Source organism: Lepidochelys kempii, chromosome 2 (genome assembly GCF_965140265.1).
Source record: "Lepidochelys kempii isolate rLepKem1 chromosome 2, rLepKem1.hap2, whole genome shotgun sequence".
Lineage (NCBI taxonomy): Eukaryota > Metazoa > Chordata > Testudines > Cheloniidae > Lepidochelys > Lepidochelys kempii.
This window is the reverse complement of record NC_133257.1, coordinates 24,851,392-24,867,729: the sequence shown is the minus strand read 5'-3', so window position 1 is coordinate 24,867,729 and position 16,338 is coordinate 24,851,392. Positions and strand designations below refer to the sequence as shown.

The window sequence follows — 16,338 nt, the reverse complement described above, 5'->3', positions numbered from 1 at the left end:
AAAAAAACAATGCATTAATTAAATTTTGACTGAACTCCTTGGGGGAGAATAGTATGTCTCCTGCTCTGTTTTAGCTACATTTTGCCATGTATTTCATATTATAGCAGTCTTGGATTATGACCCAGCACATATTGTTTGTTTTAAGAACACTTTCACTCGTATTTGACAAAATGCAAAGAAGGTACCAATGTGAGATTTCTAAAGAAAGCTACAGCACTCAACCCAAGGTTTAAGAATCTGAAGTGCCTTCCAAAATCTGAGAGGGCTGAGGTGTGGAGCATGCTTTCAGGAGTTTTAAAAGAGCAACACTCAGATGCGGAAACTACAGAACCCAAACCACCAAAAAAGAAAATCAACCTTCTGCTGGTGGCATCTGACTCAGATGACGAAAGTGAACATGCATCGGTCTGCACTGCTTTGGATTGTTATTGAGCAGAACCCATCATCAGCATGGACGCATGTCCCCTGGAATGGTGGTTGAAGATGAAGGGACATATGAATCTTTAGTGCATCTGGCACGTGAATATCTTGCAATGCCGGCTACAACAGTGCCATGCAAACATCTGTTCTCACTTTCAGGTGACACTGTAAACAAGAAGCGGGCAGCATTATCTCCTGCAAATGTAAACAAACTTGTTTGTCTGAGTGACTGGCTGAACAAGAAATAGGACTGAGTGGACTTGCAGGCTCTAAAGTTTTACCTTCTTTTATTTATGAATACAGTTATTTTTTGTACATAATTCTACATTTATAAGTTAAACTTTCATGATAAAGAGATTTCATTACAATACTTGTATGAGGTAAATTGAAAAATACTATTTCTTTTGTTTATCATTTTTGCCATGCAAATATTTGTAATAAAATAATATACACTTTGATTTCAGTTACAACACAGAATACAATATATTTGAAAATGTAGAAAAACATCTAAAACATTTAATACATTTCAATTGGTATTCTATTGTTTAACAGTGCGATTAAACTGCAATTAATCGCAATTAATTTTTTTGAGTTAATCGTGTGAGTTAACTGCGATCAGTCGACAGCCCTAGTTTTGGCTTGGAACCTGCCGAATTGAGAATCTGTATTTCTCCCCTTCTGAGATAACCATGGTTAGGCTCAGCCAGGAACCCCTGATCATGGCTAGGTAAGCGACAAATTTTGACTGTTCATAGAATCATAGAATCATAGAATCATAGAATCATAGAATATCAGGGTTGGAAGGGACCCCAGAAGGTCATCTAGTCCAACCCCCTGCTCGAAGCAGGACCAATTCCCAGTTAAATCATCCCAGCCAGGGCTTTGTCAAGCCTGACCTTAAAAACCTCTAAGGAAGGAGATTCTACCACCTCCCTAGGTAACGCATTCCAGTGTTTCACCACCCTCTTAGTGAAAAAGTTTTTCCTAATATCCAATCTAAACCTCCCCCACTGCAACTTGAGACCATTACTCCTCGTTCTGTCATCTGCTACCATTGAGAACAGTCTAGAGCCATCCTCTTTGGAACCCCCTTTCAGGTAGTTGAAAGCAGCTATCAAATCCCCCCTCATTCTTCTCTTCTGCAGGCTAAACAATCCCAGCTCCCTCAGCCTCTCCTCATAACTCATGTGTTCCAGACCCCTAATCATTTTTGTTGCCCTTCGCTGGACTCTCTCCAATTTATCCACATCCTTCTTGAAGTGTGGGGCCCAAAACTGCACACAGTACTCCAGATGAGGCCTCACCAATGTCGAATAGAGGGGAACGATCACGTCCCTCGATCTGCTCGCTATGCCCCTACTTATACATCCCAAAATGCCATTGGCCTTCTTGGCAACAAGGGCACACTGCTGACTCATATCCAGCTTCTCGTCCACTGTCACCCCTAGGTCCTTTTCTGCAGAACTGCTGCCTAGCCATTCGGTCCCTAGTCTGTAGCTGTGCATTGGGTTCTTCCGTCCTAAGTGCAGGACCCTGCACTTATCCTTATTGAACCTCATCAGATTCCTTTTGGCCCAATCTTCCAATTGGTCTAGGTCCTTCTGTATCCTATCCCTCCCCTCCAGCGTATCTACCACTCCTCCCAGTTTAGTATCATCCGCAAATTTGCTGAGAGTGCAATCCACACCATCCTCCAGATCATTTATGAAGATATTGAATAAAACCGGCCCCAGGACCGACCCTTGGGGCACTCCACTTGATACCGGCTGCCAACTAGACATGGAGCCATTGATCACTACCCGTTGAGCCCGACAATTTAGCCAGCTTTCTACCCACCTTATAGTGCATTCATCCAGCCCATACTTCCTTAACTTGCTGACAAGAATACTATGGGAGACCGTGTCAAAAGCTTTGCTAAAGTCAAGAAACAATACATCCACTGCTTTCCCTTCATCCACAGAACCAGTAATCTCATCATAAAAGGCGATTAGATTAGTCAGGCATGTTCCTCTTTCATAATCCCTTCCTCCCCATTTCTTCCTCCACTTAAAAAACAAAAATTAAGTCCATGTAACTAAAAAATCTGTGCTAAGACTTCGGTAGATTCCTTTGACTTGTGCATTGTATCCTTATCCCTATCCCCATCCCGTCTGCTTAGTTTGCATGTTTTTGGATTGCAACCCCTTCAGGACAAGGATTACCTCTTTTCTGTGTTTGCACAGTACTTATTACCATGAGGATCCAGTCGCAGTTGGGGCGTTTAGGAACTACTGTAATATAAATATTTAATATAACAAGAAAAGAGAGGTAGCATATGGCAGGTGCTGTGTGACATGGATTCATAGAATCATAGAAATGTAGGATTGGAAGGGACACTGAGAAGTCATCAAGTCCAGCCCCCTGTGCTGGGGCAGGACCAAGGAAAACTAGAACATTGCTGACAGCTCTTTGTCCAACCTGTTCTTACAAACCTCGGAAAAGACGGAGATTCCACAATCGCTGTCTTTGATAATCTGGCTGGGGCGTGATTTTCTTAGGGCTAGTCTACACTGTCAGTGCTAAAGCGCTGCTGTGGCAGCAGTTTCATGTGGCTTGTGGGGTCGCGGTGGCTCTAAAAAACCCACCTCCATGAAGGGCACAGCTACCAGGGCTGGGGGCACAGCTGCCACTGTCTACACTGGCGCTTTACAGCACTGGAACTTGCTCCTCTCCGGGGGCTGTTTTTTCACACCCCGGAGCGAGAAAGTGCCGCGCTGTAAATTGCCAGTGTAGACAAGCCCTTAAACTTGGAGCACGTTATAAGACTGTAACACAATAGAATCTTATAACTGTACATACAGTGTTGCCACACACATTTCATCAGAATAATAATGTTCATCAGACTGAGGTTTTTCAAACAATACCTCACAGGGCACACCTTGTACAAAATTTATCACAGTCTTATAAAAAGGGTGAAAATCATGGTACGCACGGTCATACCTGTCTAGTATCATTCTTTGGAATTCAGTGGAAGTATAGGAGTAAAGACTGCCAGGTCAGTCTCATGGCATCTTTCAGTCAGGGTCTCAAAGTACTTTGCAAACACCAATGTGAGCCACCTAATGCCTTATTTTCAGGAGTGTTGCTGATCCAGTGCTCCCATTGACTTCAGCATCTCTACAGATCCGACGCACATAGTGAAATCCTGGCCGTATTGAAGTTAAAAACAAAACTCTCTTTGACTTCAGTGAAGCCAGCATGTCACTCAAGGTTTTGTAAGTTGGACACGCAAACCTCATAGCACCCAAAATTAATAATTCCGAAAATATGGCTGCATATATTATATATGCTCATAAATTTTGTTTAAACATGTAAATATTTTCTAGCAAATAATATACAGTAAATCATGTAATGTGATCAAGGGACTAATGATGTGCTTTACTGGTATTTAAAAAACATTTCCTTCTCATGAACCATATGCTGACATGATTCTTTCAACACAATCCTCCACTGAGTTCCATTGAAAAATTTATGGCACAATATGGCCCATGTCTCTTCCTGTGGCTTAATGACATATCAACCTTGTGAGAATGTTTTGTGTTAATATCTGGGAGTAACCATTCGAGGCAGTTTTGAGAGAACCTGACACTCAACAGTCTTGAATTATAATTGAGTGGCATGTCTAATTCCCTGAAGAGCATGATTAAGATGTGTTTCTTAAATAGTAGCATATTTGTTGTACTGAAATGATGAGTAAATGCGTCCATATAAATAAAATTTACAATCTGATTTGTTGAAAAGTTGTTTGTTAATCCTCAGAACAGCTGTTGCATTTAAAACATCAGCACACTCAAATACAGTACCAAAGAGTGAAGAGAAATAGAACTATCCCTGCAATCTGTGAAAGAGTTTCTGAAGTTTCATGCACTTCACACAGGGAATACTACATGGCCAGTAGGGCTACGATTCAACCAGGAAACACCAGTTATTTTAACCCATCTCTCAAGTAAATGTACATTCAGTAATTCTTGTTAGGATATAGGAAAGAATCCTAAATATTTTGTAAATTAAATAGATCTATTGATTGCTTTAAAAGTACATTTGGTTTGTTTTGTAATACCATTTGATTTTGAAGAAGGATGGTTAAAAAGAATTGCTGACTGTCTGCTGCAGATCTGAAGAGTAGTCACCAAATATATTTAATCAAGTTTCTGGGTTTCTGGCTATAACTTTTATTAAAAACTTCCAGTTTAGCATTATCCCTGAAATAACCTTTGTTTTTTTTCTCCCTTGTAAGGATTACTGAATTTGCTGATTGTGTGTGGTTTGGATATTAGGATGTGTCTTTGCACTTGGGAAACAAAACCAAGTGCCCACAGAATTTGTTTTTCCGCTGCTTGAACTAAAAGAATTTTCTGGGACAGACACAGATGCATGGGAAAGGGCTGGCCTTATATTCGCCTGTGGTTCAGGGATGAGCTCCTGAGCTTGCTGGGCTGATCTCACAACATGATGATGTTCCAACATTTAAGTCCTTCAAATTCAAGCAATGTTTATATTTGGTTCAATGAAAGGTCAGCCATGTTTTATTCATCTGGTTGGTCCCTGCCTTAATATATGTGGTGTATAAGACTCTGATCTCAGTGCAAAGATATTGATATCATAGTGTTGTAATAATAATTAATAGATCCTTGTCCATCATGTCTCTCTCACACACACGCACGCACACACACACACATACATACATATATTTATAAAATCATACTGTGCTGGACTGAATTCCATATTTCATCCTTGCTCTATTCTCATCTTACATTTCATTCACATCTGTCATCAAATTTCTTTCCTTTCATACTTTGTTACCCTATGAACTAAGCTATCTTGGTTTTTCCATTCATATTGTACAATCACTGCCATCTGCTTAAACTCTCCATCCCTCCTCTTCCTGATATATTATTCTACTTTCCCACTGTGACAGTGAATAAGAAAGGAAATGACATAGTGCAGCCTCAGAAAGAGTTATAACCCCAACTCCTAGCAGAAAAAGAACCATGTGTTTTGGCTCTTGAAATGCGGAGCAAAGTGCCAAGTCACAGGGAGGTAAAACATCACATGTCATTCTGCAAACTACATCTGAAACTAGGTGCAAATTAGACCACTCTTTCTGAGATTCGGCCTCTTTCCATGTGGTGTTGCTTATGTCCATGTGCAACCTCTTCCTCTCTCTCTACCCCTGTGCCCATGAAGACCCAGAAAATATCAACCTTGACACCCCCAAGTATTCAAAAGTCATGAGCCAGAGCCCCCCGCCCCCAAATCATGAGTTTGGCTTAAAAATCAGGGATTTTTATTTTTTTTGTTTAGAAAGACTAAATCTTGTGTTTTGGTTAGAGGGAAGAATAAATGTATTTGATCTCACGATCTTTCACAATAACACTGTAAGTAGGATGATGTTGAGTTTGTATTCCTGTCAAATTGTAAAGACTGCTTTTAATGTCTCACTATTGTTTATTCCATTTTAGGGAAGTTTCTACAATTTCTATTAAGTTGAACTGGAGAAAACATAAACAAATAGTGGGTGTACAGAAGTAACAAAAGCTAAATGTTTTATGCAGAAAAGATTTCCACAAGTGCATCCCAGCTATGAAGAGTGAACTATATTTTCACATTCTGTGGCATTTCAATACAATCTTGGATCAAATCACAAATGATTATTTTGATACAGCTATTTACACTGGTCTGATTATATGGAAATAAAATATTGAAAGAATGTGTTTTTTGTTTTCTTTACCTCTTTTGCTGCTGTAAATGAAATTACCTACTCCAATTAAAGGGTTGGGTTTTTGTTTGTTTGTTTTTTTTGGCAAAGTAATAACTACAGGGTTGAAAAGGCATCATTAAAAAACTTGTTCATGTGTAAGAAGTGAGAAATAGGTTGATTCTGAAACCATTAATACCCTAAGTTTTAAAAGTGGTGAAAGGGACTTTAGCCACACAAATCCTATTATCCTAATTGTGTGGTATGGATAAACCTCCGTGGATCACACTGAAAAGTCACATCTGTGCTGCAGTGTAACTACTTGGATGCAAACCCAGGGACCAGTTCTTCCATCCTCACTTGGTTTGAGTAGCATTTTACTCTGTCAATAGTCCTGTTGAAACTAATGGAGCATAATGTACTATGCAATGTAAGGATGGTAAAGCTGACCCTCATTTTAGTGACAAGGCAAGGCATGCAAATTGATCAACAGGAAACATAACTGGGCAAACATATGTATGTTTAGAGCATGCTGTGGCAGATATCAGCTGCAGTTCAGTAATGAAAAATCAAATCCTAATGCCACAGAAATCAATGGAAACTTTTCCATTGATTTCAATGTCAGAAGGATTGGGAGCTTTGTTTGAAGTTATCTTCCAGTTTATGCTCACTTTTCCAATATGCTCACATTCTTGATACTTACTTAATGTTTTTCTAGTGTTTATACACTAAAATATGTTGCCAATTCACATACTGTTGTCTTGTACTGTAAAAATCTGAGGTAAAGGCTTTGTTTTGGCACTTTCAAAAGTGGAATTTTGCCACGTGTTCATAACTCATTCTACACTGCTAACTGTATGTAGGAAAAACACCCTAATCCTTATAAAATACTTCTAGTGAATTAACGTTAACTTTATGGACTGGTTTCAGAGTAGCAGCTATGTTAGTCTGTATTCGCAAAAAGAAAAGGAGGACTTGTGGCACCTTAGTCTCTAAGGTGCCACAAGTCCTCCTTTTCTTTATGGGCTGGGTTTGCCATCCACTGTGGTTATATCAAATTTGAAAGAAAGAACTTGACTAATTCTGTCCAGTTAAAAAAGTTTGTGACTGTGGCTACTGCTCTTAGTCCTTCTGCACATCAGATTGTATTTCTATTTAAGATAATCATTCTAGTGACATTAATATTACGGTGTTAGTGTTGTTTTAAGCTGCTGACCACATGGTCTATAATCCCATTCAGTGTTGTATGAGCATTTGAGAGGGCCAATATGTGCACCCCGACTTCTCTCACTGAGTCTCCTCTCTTATTAATCCCTCATTTTAACAACTCTATCCTTTTCTCAGCACTTGAGCAATTTGTATCCCTCTCCACTCCTATCTCTTTCTGCACTACTCATTCTGATGTTTGAATACCCTTTGTGATCTCAAGTTCACCTTGCGGCTCCTGGGGAAACAGGTGATGCAAATCAGAGCTTATTGTCTATCAAGCCAAGTGAACACTCATCTTTCTGTCTACTTAGCCTCTCTCCCAAGTGCAGAGACACAGGTTCTTTTATCAATGGCTATGTCTACACTCATGGTGGCATGTAGAGTACAGTGTGCTTGGATAGCTACACGTGTAGTATCTCTAGTGAAAAGCTCCAGCAGCATCCCCACTTCCTCCTCTGTGCTTGAGCCTTTCCCTGCTGACAGAGCCTTTCACTGCAGATTAAAACATAATCTATGGTCTGTTGCATTCTAGAAGCTGAGTGCATATATCCCCAGGAATTAAAATGTAAACATGAGCTGCCATTTGATGCTAGTCTACCAATATAGCAGTTTATGCTTTTGTCTTCCTGGAACACTGTGTTTTTAAGTAATCAATACTTTTTCTAAAATTAATTTTACACAACCAAATAAGAGTCTAGAACATATTGATAATATCTTATTAATGTATTTATTTTTAATACCTTAGCTCACCATCATTTTTATGGTCTGTAAAAGACTATATTGTCTCTTGAGTATTAAACTTAAAAGGAAAAATCCCGGAAACTTTTAATTGCTCCAGTATCGTGATTAAATTTTATTTTCCATTTTATGATTTACAGAAAGTCAGTTTACATGTAAAACTCCAGCAATTGCAGACATTGTGATCCTGATAGATGGCTCATGGAGTATTGGCAGATACAACTTCAGACTTGTCCGGCTTTTCCTGGAAAATCTGGTTGGTGCCTTCAATGTGGGTTCTGAGAAAACAAGAATAGGTAAGGTTTCTAAAGAAAATTCTGTAAATTCACAGTTGAATTAAAACAAACAAAAAAGAAAACAACAATAAACCTTTGATTTCCCAGGTAGTGATTAATGAACTTAATCCCTACATAGCTGTACAACATACATCATCCTCTTTATTTGTCATGAATAAAAATATTAGGACCTGATCCTGAAAGCACTGTACACACAGAATTTCCATTTAAATCAATGGGAGTAACATGAATGAAAAGCTTGTAAGTTTGGATCCGATCATTGTACACAAGATATTTCTCATAATGAACTGTGATATTCATAAGAACATAAAAATGGCCATGCGAGGTTAGACCAATGGTCTATGTAGCCCAGTATCCTGTCTTCTGACAGTGACCGCTGCCAGATGCTTCAGCAGGAATGAACAGAACAGCAATTTTGCATGATCCATCCCCTTTTGTCTAGTCCCAGCTTCTGGCAGTTGGAGGTTTGGGAACATCAGGAGCACAGAGTTGCATCCCTGACCATCTTGGCTAATAGCCATTGATGGACCTATCCTCAATTAACTTATCTAATTATAGTTTTGTCCTTCACAACATCCCCTGGCAACAAGTTCCACAAGCTGACTGTGCGTTTTGTGAAGAAGTACTTCCTTATGCTTGTTTTAAACCTGATGCCTATTAATGTCATTGGATGACACCCAGTGTGATCTTATGTGGAGGGGAAACAACATTTTTTTTTCTTCATACCATTCATGATTTTTACATACTTCTACCATATTTTGTCTCTTTTTCTAAATTGAGCACTCCCAGTTTCTATAATCTCTCTTCATATGGAAGTGTTCCAGACCACTAATCATTTTTATTACCCTTCTCTGTACCCTTTTCCAATTCTAATATATCTTTTTTGAGATGAGGCAACCAGAACTGTACGCAATATTCAAGATGTGGGTGTACCATGGATTTATATGTACCATGGCATTATGATATTTTCTGTCTTCTTATATATCCCATTCTGAGTATCTGTTCTTTTGATTGCTGCTGCACATTGAGTGGATGTTTTCAGAGAACTATCCATGATGATTCCAAGATCTCTTTTTTTGAGTGGTAACAGCTAATTTAGAAACCATATTTTTGTATGTATAAATGGGATTATTTTTTTCCAGTGTGCATTACTTTGCATTTACCAACATTGAGTTTCATTTGTCATCTGTAAAGACATACTAAGCGATCTCACAAAACTAGATGACTGGGGGGGACAAGTCATCTAGTTTTGTGAGATCCCTTTGTATGTCTTAGTTAAGTACAAAGCTGACTACAATTTTGAGTAATTTTGTACTTTCTGCAAATTTTGCCACCACACTGTTCCCCTCTTTTTCTAGATTATTTATGAATATGTTGAACAGCACAGGCTCTAATACAGATCCTGTGAGGACCCTGCTATTTGCCTCTCTCCACTGTGAAAACTGACCATTTATTCATACCCTCTGATTCCTATCTGCTACTGATCCAGAAGAGGACTTTCCCTATTATCCCATGACAGCTTAGTTAGCTTAAAAGCCCCTGGTGAGGAACATTGCCAAAGGCTGTTTGAAAGTCCAAGTACACTGTATTGACTGGATCACTTTTGTCCACATTTGTTGACCCCCTCATAACATTCTAATAGATTGGTGAGGCATGATTTCCCTTTACAAAAGCTGTGTTGACTTTTCCCCAACCATAGCACATTTGAATCTAATAATTCTATGCCTTACTATAGTTTCAAGCAATTTGCCTGGTACTGAAGTTAGGCTTACTGCCTTGTAATTGCCAGGATTGCCCCCTGGAGCATTTTTTAAAATTGGCATTACATTAGTTACCCTCTAGTCATTTCATTCATAGGTTGATTTAAGTAATAGGTTACATCCTGTAGTTGTTAGTTCTTCAGTTTCATATTCGAGTTCCTTCAGAACTCTCCAGAACTCTCAAGGTACATCTGGCCCTGGTGACTTAATACTGTTTATCAATTTGTTCCAAAACCTTCTCTATTGACACCTCAATCTGGGACAGTTCCTCGGATTAGTCACCTAAAAATAATGGCTTGGGTGTGGGGATCTTCCCCACATCCTCCGCAGTGAAGACCAATGCAAAGAATTCATTTAGATACTCCATAATGGCCTTGTCTTCTTTGAGTCTCCTTTAGAACCTCAAGCAGCCAGTGACCCCACTGTTAGTTTGTGAGGCTTCCTGATTCTGATGTGCTTAATTTTTTTTTGCTGTTTTAGTTTTTGTGTCTTTAGCTAGTTGCTCTTCAATTTTTTTCTTGACATACTCTATTATATTTTTACACTTGACTTGCCAGAGTTTATGTTCCTTTCTATTTTCCTCAGTAGGATTTGACTTCCAATTTTTAAAGGATGCCTTTTTGCCTGTTGCTGAAGATGGCATTTTTTTGGTCCTCTTGCTGTTTGTTTGTTTTATTTGGGGTATACATTTAATTTGAACCTCTACTATGGTGTTTGTGAATAGGCTCCTGCAGTCTGCAAGCATTTCATCTTTCCAACTGTTCCTTTTCATTTCCATTTAACTAGCTTCCTCGCTTTTGTGTAGTTCCCATTTTTGAAGTTAAATGCTACTTTTGCCCCTACAAGGATGTTAAATTTAATTACATTATGGTCATTATGACTGATTGGTTCAGCTATATTTGCCTCCTGGATGAGATCCTGTGCTCTCCTTAGGACTAAATCCAGAATTAACTCTCCCCTTCTGGGTTCCAGGACAAGCTGCTCCAAGAAGCAGTCATTTATTGTGTCTAGAAATTTTATCTCTGCATCTCTTCCTGAGATGACATATAGCCATATATTCATCTCAGGTTCTAAGCTAGTGCCTTTTGAAATCAACAGAAAGATTCATATTGATTCAATTGGCATTAGATCAGGCCCTTACAGTGGAATTTTTAAATGAAGAAAGTGCCAACAGATGGTTTCTATCATGTTTAAAACTGATTTGAACAATATATCATATCTGTTTTGCTACTTACATTTTAGCCTGTTCAAAGAGGCATTTAATAAAATTGTTCTCTTTCATGAAATGTGTTCTTGGAATCTTACTAAAGCCTGAAAAAAAATGCACATTACCTTTTACTTAAATTCCTTAGCACTTGAAAGAAAAACCTAGAAAATACATAGTGGAGTTGGCATCCAGAACAATTTAGGGAGTAATAAATTCTTCTTTAGATTAAAGAGTTCAAAAGAGCCCTGTTATGGTAGCAAACTACTGATAGCCTAGTGTGTATATACTTGAAAAAATGAATCTCATGCAATGTATTTATTTCTGGTTCACTAGGTCTTGCTCAGTACAGTGGGGATCCCCGAATTGAATGGCATCTGAATGCCTTTAGCACAAAGGATGCTGTTTTGGATGCAGTCCGTAATCTGCCATATAAGGGAGGGAATACATTAACAGGTACAGTATGTATTTTTGCATTAGCCACATGCTCCAAAATATGCCATGCTGCATTGGCTTAGAGTATTGGGGTTTGTTCTATTTCTTAAAGGTGAATATGCTGTTTATTTTTGAAGTTTGCCTAAGAGCTTGATCTGAAGTAGCTGCAGTCAATGGGAATCTTCATGTCTTTAGTGAGCTTTGACTCAGGCCTCAATCTGCAAAATCTGAGTGTGTATGATCTATCTATGCCAAAACTAACAGCAAAGGAAGTTCACTTTTACATTCTGGAAAGAAGATAGAGCAGCAAAAGCCATTGACGCTGTTCATACACAAAACCTCATTCAGTTGGAGAAAGAAAGTGTGTTGTTTTAACATCTGACTGTTGGTGGTGGTAAATTTTCAAAGAATCACCTGGGGGTTTTAGACTCCCATTAACTTTCATGGTATTGAAACCCTGCATGGCTTTTTGGAAATTTAGTGGTGGATAGCTGTGAGATACTTGTCAATATGATAAAATATATATCCTCTGGAGAGGAATCCCATAGCATCAGTGCAACACTTAATAGTCTTGGCTCTCTTGTCTGGAGGATAATGGACTGAAAGAGTAAATTATTGCCAAACTATTTTTTCCAGAGAGGCTTAGAAGTTCTCCCTTTTCTCCTCCACCAATCGCTATTTTGGTGGAAGGAATTATTATGGTTGGACTGGGAACAGAAGGGATATACTGCGGTACCATAGCTGAACTGATGCTTGATAGAAATACCAAGAAGCAAGTAATAAATCCACTGCGATGATTATATTCTGACATTAGAGGTGGCTTTTGCCTAACCTCTTTTTATATGGCTTCCTTTTAACTTTCAAATTAGAGCCAAGTTGCCTCTCCCAAATCAGTAATAATCAGTTTTTGACGTTACATTCTCCATTAGCTTAATTTAAGCTTTTCCTCAGCTTATGAGTGTAAAAAGCTTTAAAATAAAAGATTGTACTCAGCAACTGGATTTTAATGGCCTAAGTTAAGTGGTAAATGGGTTTCTATGCAACATTTCTGCAGGGGGTAAATTTCTCCCATAAAACTTAGCACTGTCAGCTCTCAGAGACTCCAGTGGGAACTGAGGGCAATGAAAGCTGCTCAGGATCAGTTCCGTATTCAGTGGAACTTGAAGAACCACTCCTGGGAGGGGTTTCAGGTTCAGGCCTGAAATTAGCAATCTGATTTCCTGTTTCAGTGACTTCTGCTGACAAACCAACAAAAGGCAGTTTCGTTACAGAAATATCATCTGTAATTTGACCAGCATTTCTAAAAATGTGTGTTAAACAGAATGTATATGTTACTCTTTGAAATACCAGTTCAGCAAATGACTTCAGCATGTGCTTAACTTTAAGCATGTGAATAGTCCTGATGCTTTCAATCTTGAGAAGTCAGTGTTAATGGTAAGCATGTTTTTAGTCCTTTGCTGAATTGGAACCCAAATTTACTAATAGATGAAATCCTCTAACTTCCCTTGTGGGGTAATATGCAGTGTAGTTGTAGCCATATCAGCCCCAGGATATTAGAGAGACTAGGTCGGTGAGGTAATATTGTTATTGGACCAAACTTCTCTCCAATAAAAGAAGAGCTCTGGTGGCTCGAAAACTTGTCTCTTTCACCAACAAAAATTGGTCCAGTAAAATATATTACCTCACCCACCTTGTCTCTCTGGTGAGGTAAGGTATGTGAGTAGCTCAGTAGCCCAGTTTAGTTTCAAACAAGTTTCTATTCTCTGTTGTAAATAATTTTATAGATTGGAAGGTTGCTGAGGACTGCTCCCATTTTTGCCCTGCCTTTAATTCAAGCTGCCTGCTTAGAACAGTATATTTTTAAGTAAAAGTTTGTTCTCTTTTATAAGTTATTATTCAGTAGGAGGTTTCTCAGCATTCTTTACTTTGCATAGAAAATTAAACTTCAAAAAATCAATAAAAATATCCATGTTACATAGCCAATTTTATTAGCCAAACCATTTTTTTTATTTTTTATTTTTTTTAGGTCTTTCCTTAACTTTTATTTTGGAGAACAGCTTTAAGCCTGAAGCAGGTGCAAGACCCAATGTGTCCAAAATTGGTATATTGGTCACAGATGGAAAATCCCAAGATGATGTCATCCCACCTGCTAAAAATCTGCGTGATGCTGGTGTTGAATTGTTTGCTATTGGTATGTATTCTAACATATCTATTTATTGCATTTTATTTTTTATAAGTCTCTGATCTGTTCTATCTATTGTGACAGGGTCGGGCCAGATGGCTACAGGAGAGTAATAGAAGGCAGATATATTAGCCCCAGGTTAAGTAGGTCCCTTTTCACTGGGTAAGGTAACAGGGAAGGTTACAATCAGGAACAATCAGGAACCTTCTGGAGACAATTAAGACAGACAGGCTGATTAGAACACCTGCAGCCAATCAAGAAGCTGCTAGAATCAATTAAGGCAGGCTAATCGGGGCACCTGGGTTTAAAAAGGAGCTCATTTCAGTTTGTGGTGCATGTGTAAGGAGCTGGGAGCAAGAGGTGCTAGGAGCGAGAACGCATACTGTTGGAGGACTGAAGAGTACGAGCATTATCAGACACCAGGAAGAAGGTCCTATGGTGAGGATAAAGAAGATGTTGGGAAGAGGCCATGGGGAAGTAGCCCAGGGAGTTGTAGCTGTCACACAGCTGTTCCGGGAGGCACTCTAGACAGCTGCATTCCACAGGGCGCTGTAACCCAGAGTAGAGGGCGGGCCCGGGTTCCCCCCAAACCTCCCAACTCCAGGTCAGACACAGGAGGAGTTGACCTGGACTGTGGGTTCATGAAAACGGCCAAACTGAGGGCCGTTGTGAAGCTCCAAGGCAAGCAAATCCGCCAATAAGTGCAAGACCCACCAAGGTAGAGGAGGAACTTTGTCACACTATCTAGTATATTTATAAGGGTCCTATCGTGTTTCTATCTGGATTAAGCATCAAAAATACTTTGGAAAATTTTAACTTTTTTCAGTATCCTCTGACTATTAATGTAACTGGCATTTTAGGAGGATAAAAATATGCTAGTTATCATCAGAATATTGCAAAGATGTCAGTAACACTTGTAATACTGGAAATTAACCCTTGTGATTAATTATAACTACCTGTAATTAACAGCTTGACTGTAGGCCTGATCCAAAGCACACTGAAGCCAGTGAAATGGGGAAAGACTCCATAGACATCAGTAGGCTTTGGCCAGGCTGCATGGCTTAAACGTTACACCGATTTCTTTTGTTGCAAACATTTTCCTATTTTGTCTCTCCACTGTAAGGTGTGAAGAATGCAGATATAAATGAACTCAAAGAGATTGCCTCTGAACCGGACAGTACTCATGTCTACAACGTTGCTGACTTTAACTTCATGCACACTATTGTAGAAAGTCTTACGAGAACAGTGTGTTCAAGAGTGGAGGAACAGGAAAAGGAAATCAAAGGTAAATAAGAAACTTTGTTTGATCTTGATATTATACCAGCAAATCCAATTTTAGAATAGAGACAGTTTTGAACTGGTTTCTGACATTTTACTCTTTCTATGTATATTTTGCTACCAGGATACCACATTATCAGAGAAGGTATTTTTTCTGATGTGTATTTCATGCGTATGCTAATATCTTTTGCTTAGTTCCATGATAGCAGTTTGTCTTTTGTTGTTATAGTGTTAGGTACACACTAAGTGCATTCATTCTGCTGTAGCTATCACCAGTGAACAGGTAAAAAGAGGGTATTTTTCGGTGTACAGGTTTGGGGATGAATCAGAGAAGGAATAAAGCTAATTAAGGCTGTGCTCTGGTTTCCATTCTAATCCCTTGTTTTCTTAGTCTCATAACTTTGCCAGATGTTCACCTTTCAATTTGAAGTTTCCCAGGCTTGGTCTCTACATGAAGTTGAACTTTTTTATTTTTATTTTTTAATCTCTGAGCAAAAAAAAACCAACCCAGCATTTTGGAGTATGAGGAAAGGTTGTGGGGATGGAAAAATTAGAAGTACAAAAAAATTCTGCTGAATCTTAGGACCTTTTGAGCAGCTGAAAATGCTAGGAATAGAATGTTGAAGTTCATCAGAGAAATAGCCCTCCTTGAGAAAGTACCTTTAGAAATGTTCCAGAGAAATTGATTTGAATTGGCTGAGCTGTGACCCTTTAAAATCGTATGCAGCAGATGCAAATGCCAGATGCATTTCCCTAAGCTTATGGAGTGCCTCACTGAGGAAGGTTACTTTGCACATGCATCTGAAGCTGTCTTCTGAAAAGATATTGCATTAGTAGGCTTCTCTTTTCCTTCTGGATCCCCTAAGAATTACACAGGTGGTAGAGGGATCTGTGACTGGCCATGGTCTGTATGTGGGGGGAAGACATGGCCATCAAAGGACTCATGAACCAGTGAAGTATCTCAAGGGGTGTGGGGGGGCAATGTCTGCTGAGTGTAGCTCCAGGATGCCTTGTCAGATACCATCCCACCTGCAGACCTTCCAAGGAGTACAGGGGATGGGCTCTCTTACTGAGTTCTT

The 16,338-nt window shown here is 39.1% G+C and overlaps 1 protein-coding gene across 4 annotated transcripts in view; it reads left to right on the top strand.

Annotated features, from left to right (window-relative positions):
- The window catches only part of COL14A1 (collagen type XIV alpha 1 chain), a 175,469-nt gene that overhangs the window by 40,649 nt on the left and 118,482 nt on the right, over positions 1 to 16,338 (top strand). For all 4 annotated transcript variants that reach the window (XM_073330233.1, XM_073330232.1, XM_073330231.1 and 1 more), the window contains exons 6-9: positions 8,245 to 8,400; positions 11,701 to 11,820; positions 13,826 to 13,990; positions 15,105 to 15,266. In XM_073330233.1, the coding sequence (XP_073186334.1) occupies positions 8,245 to 8,400; positions 11,701 to 11,820; positions 13,826 to 13,990; positions 15,105 to 15,266 (603 nt within the window). The remainder of the gene's footprint in view (positions 1 to 8,244; positions 8,401 to 11,700; positions 11,821 to 13,825; positions 13,991 to 15,104; positions 15,267 to 16,338) is intronic.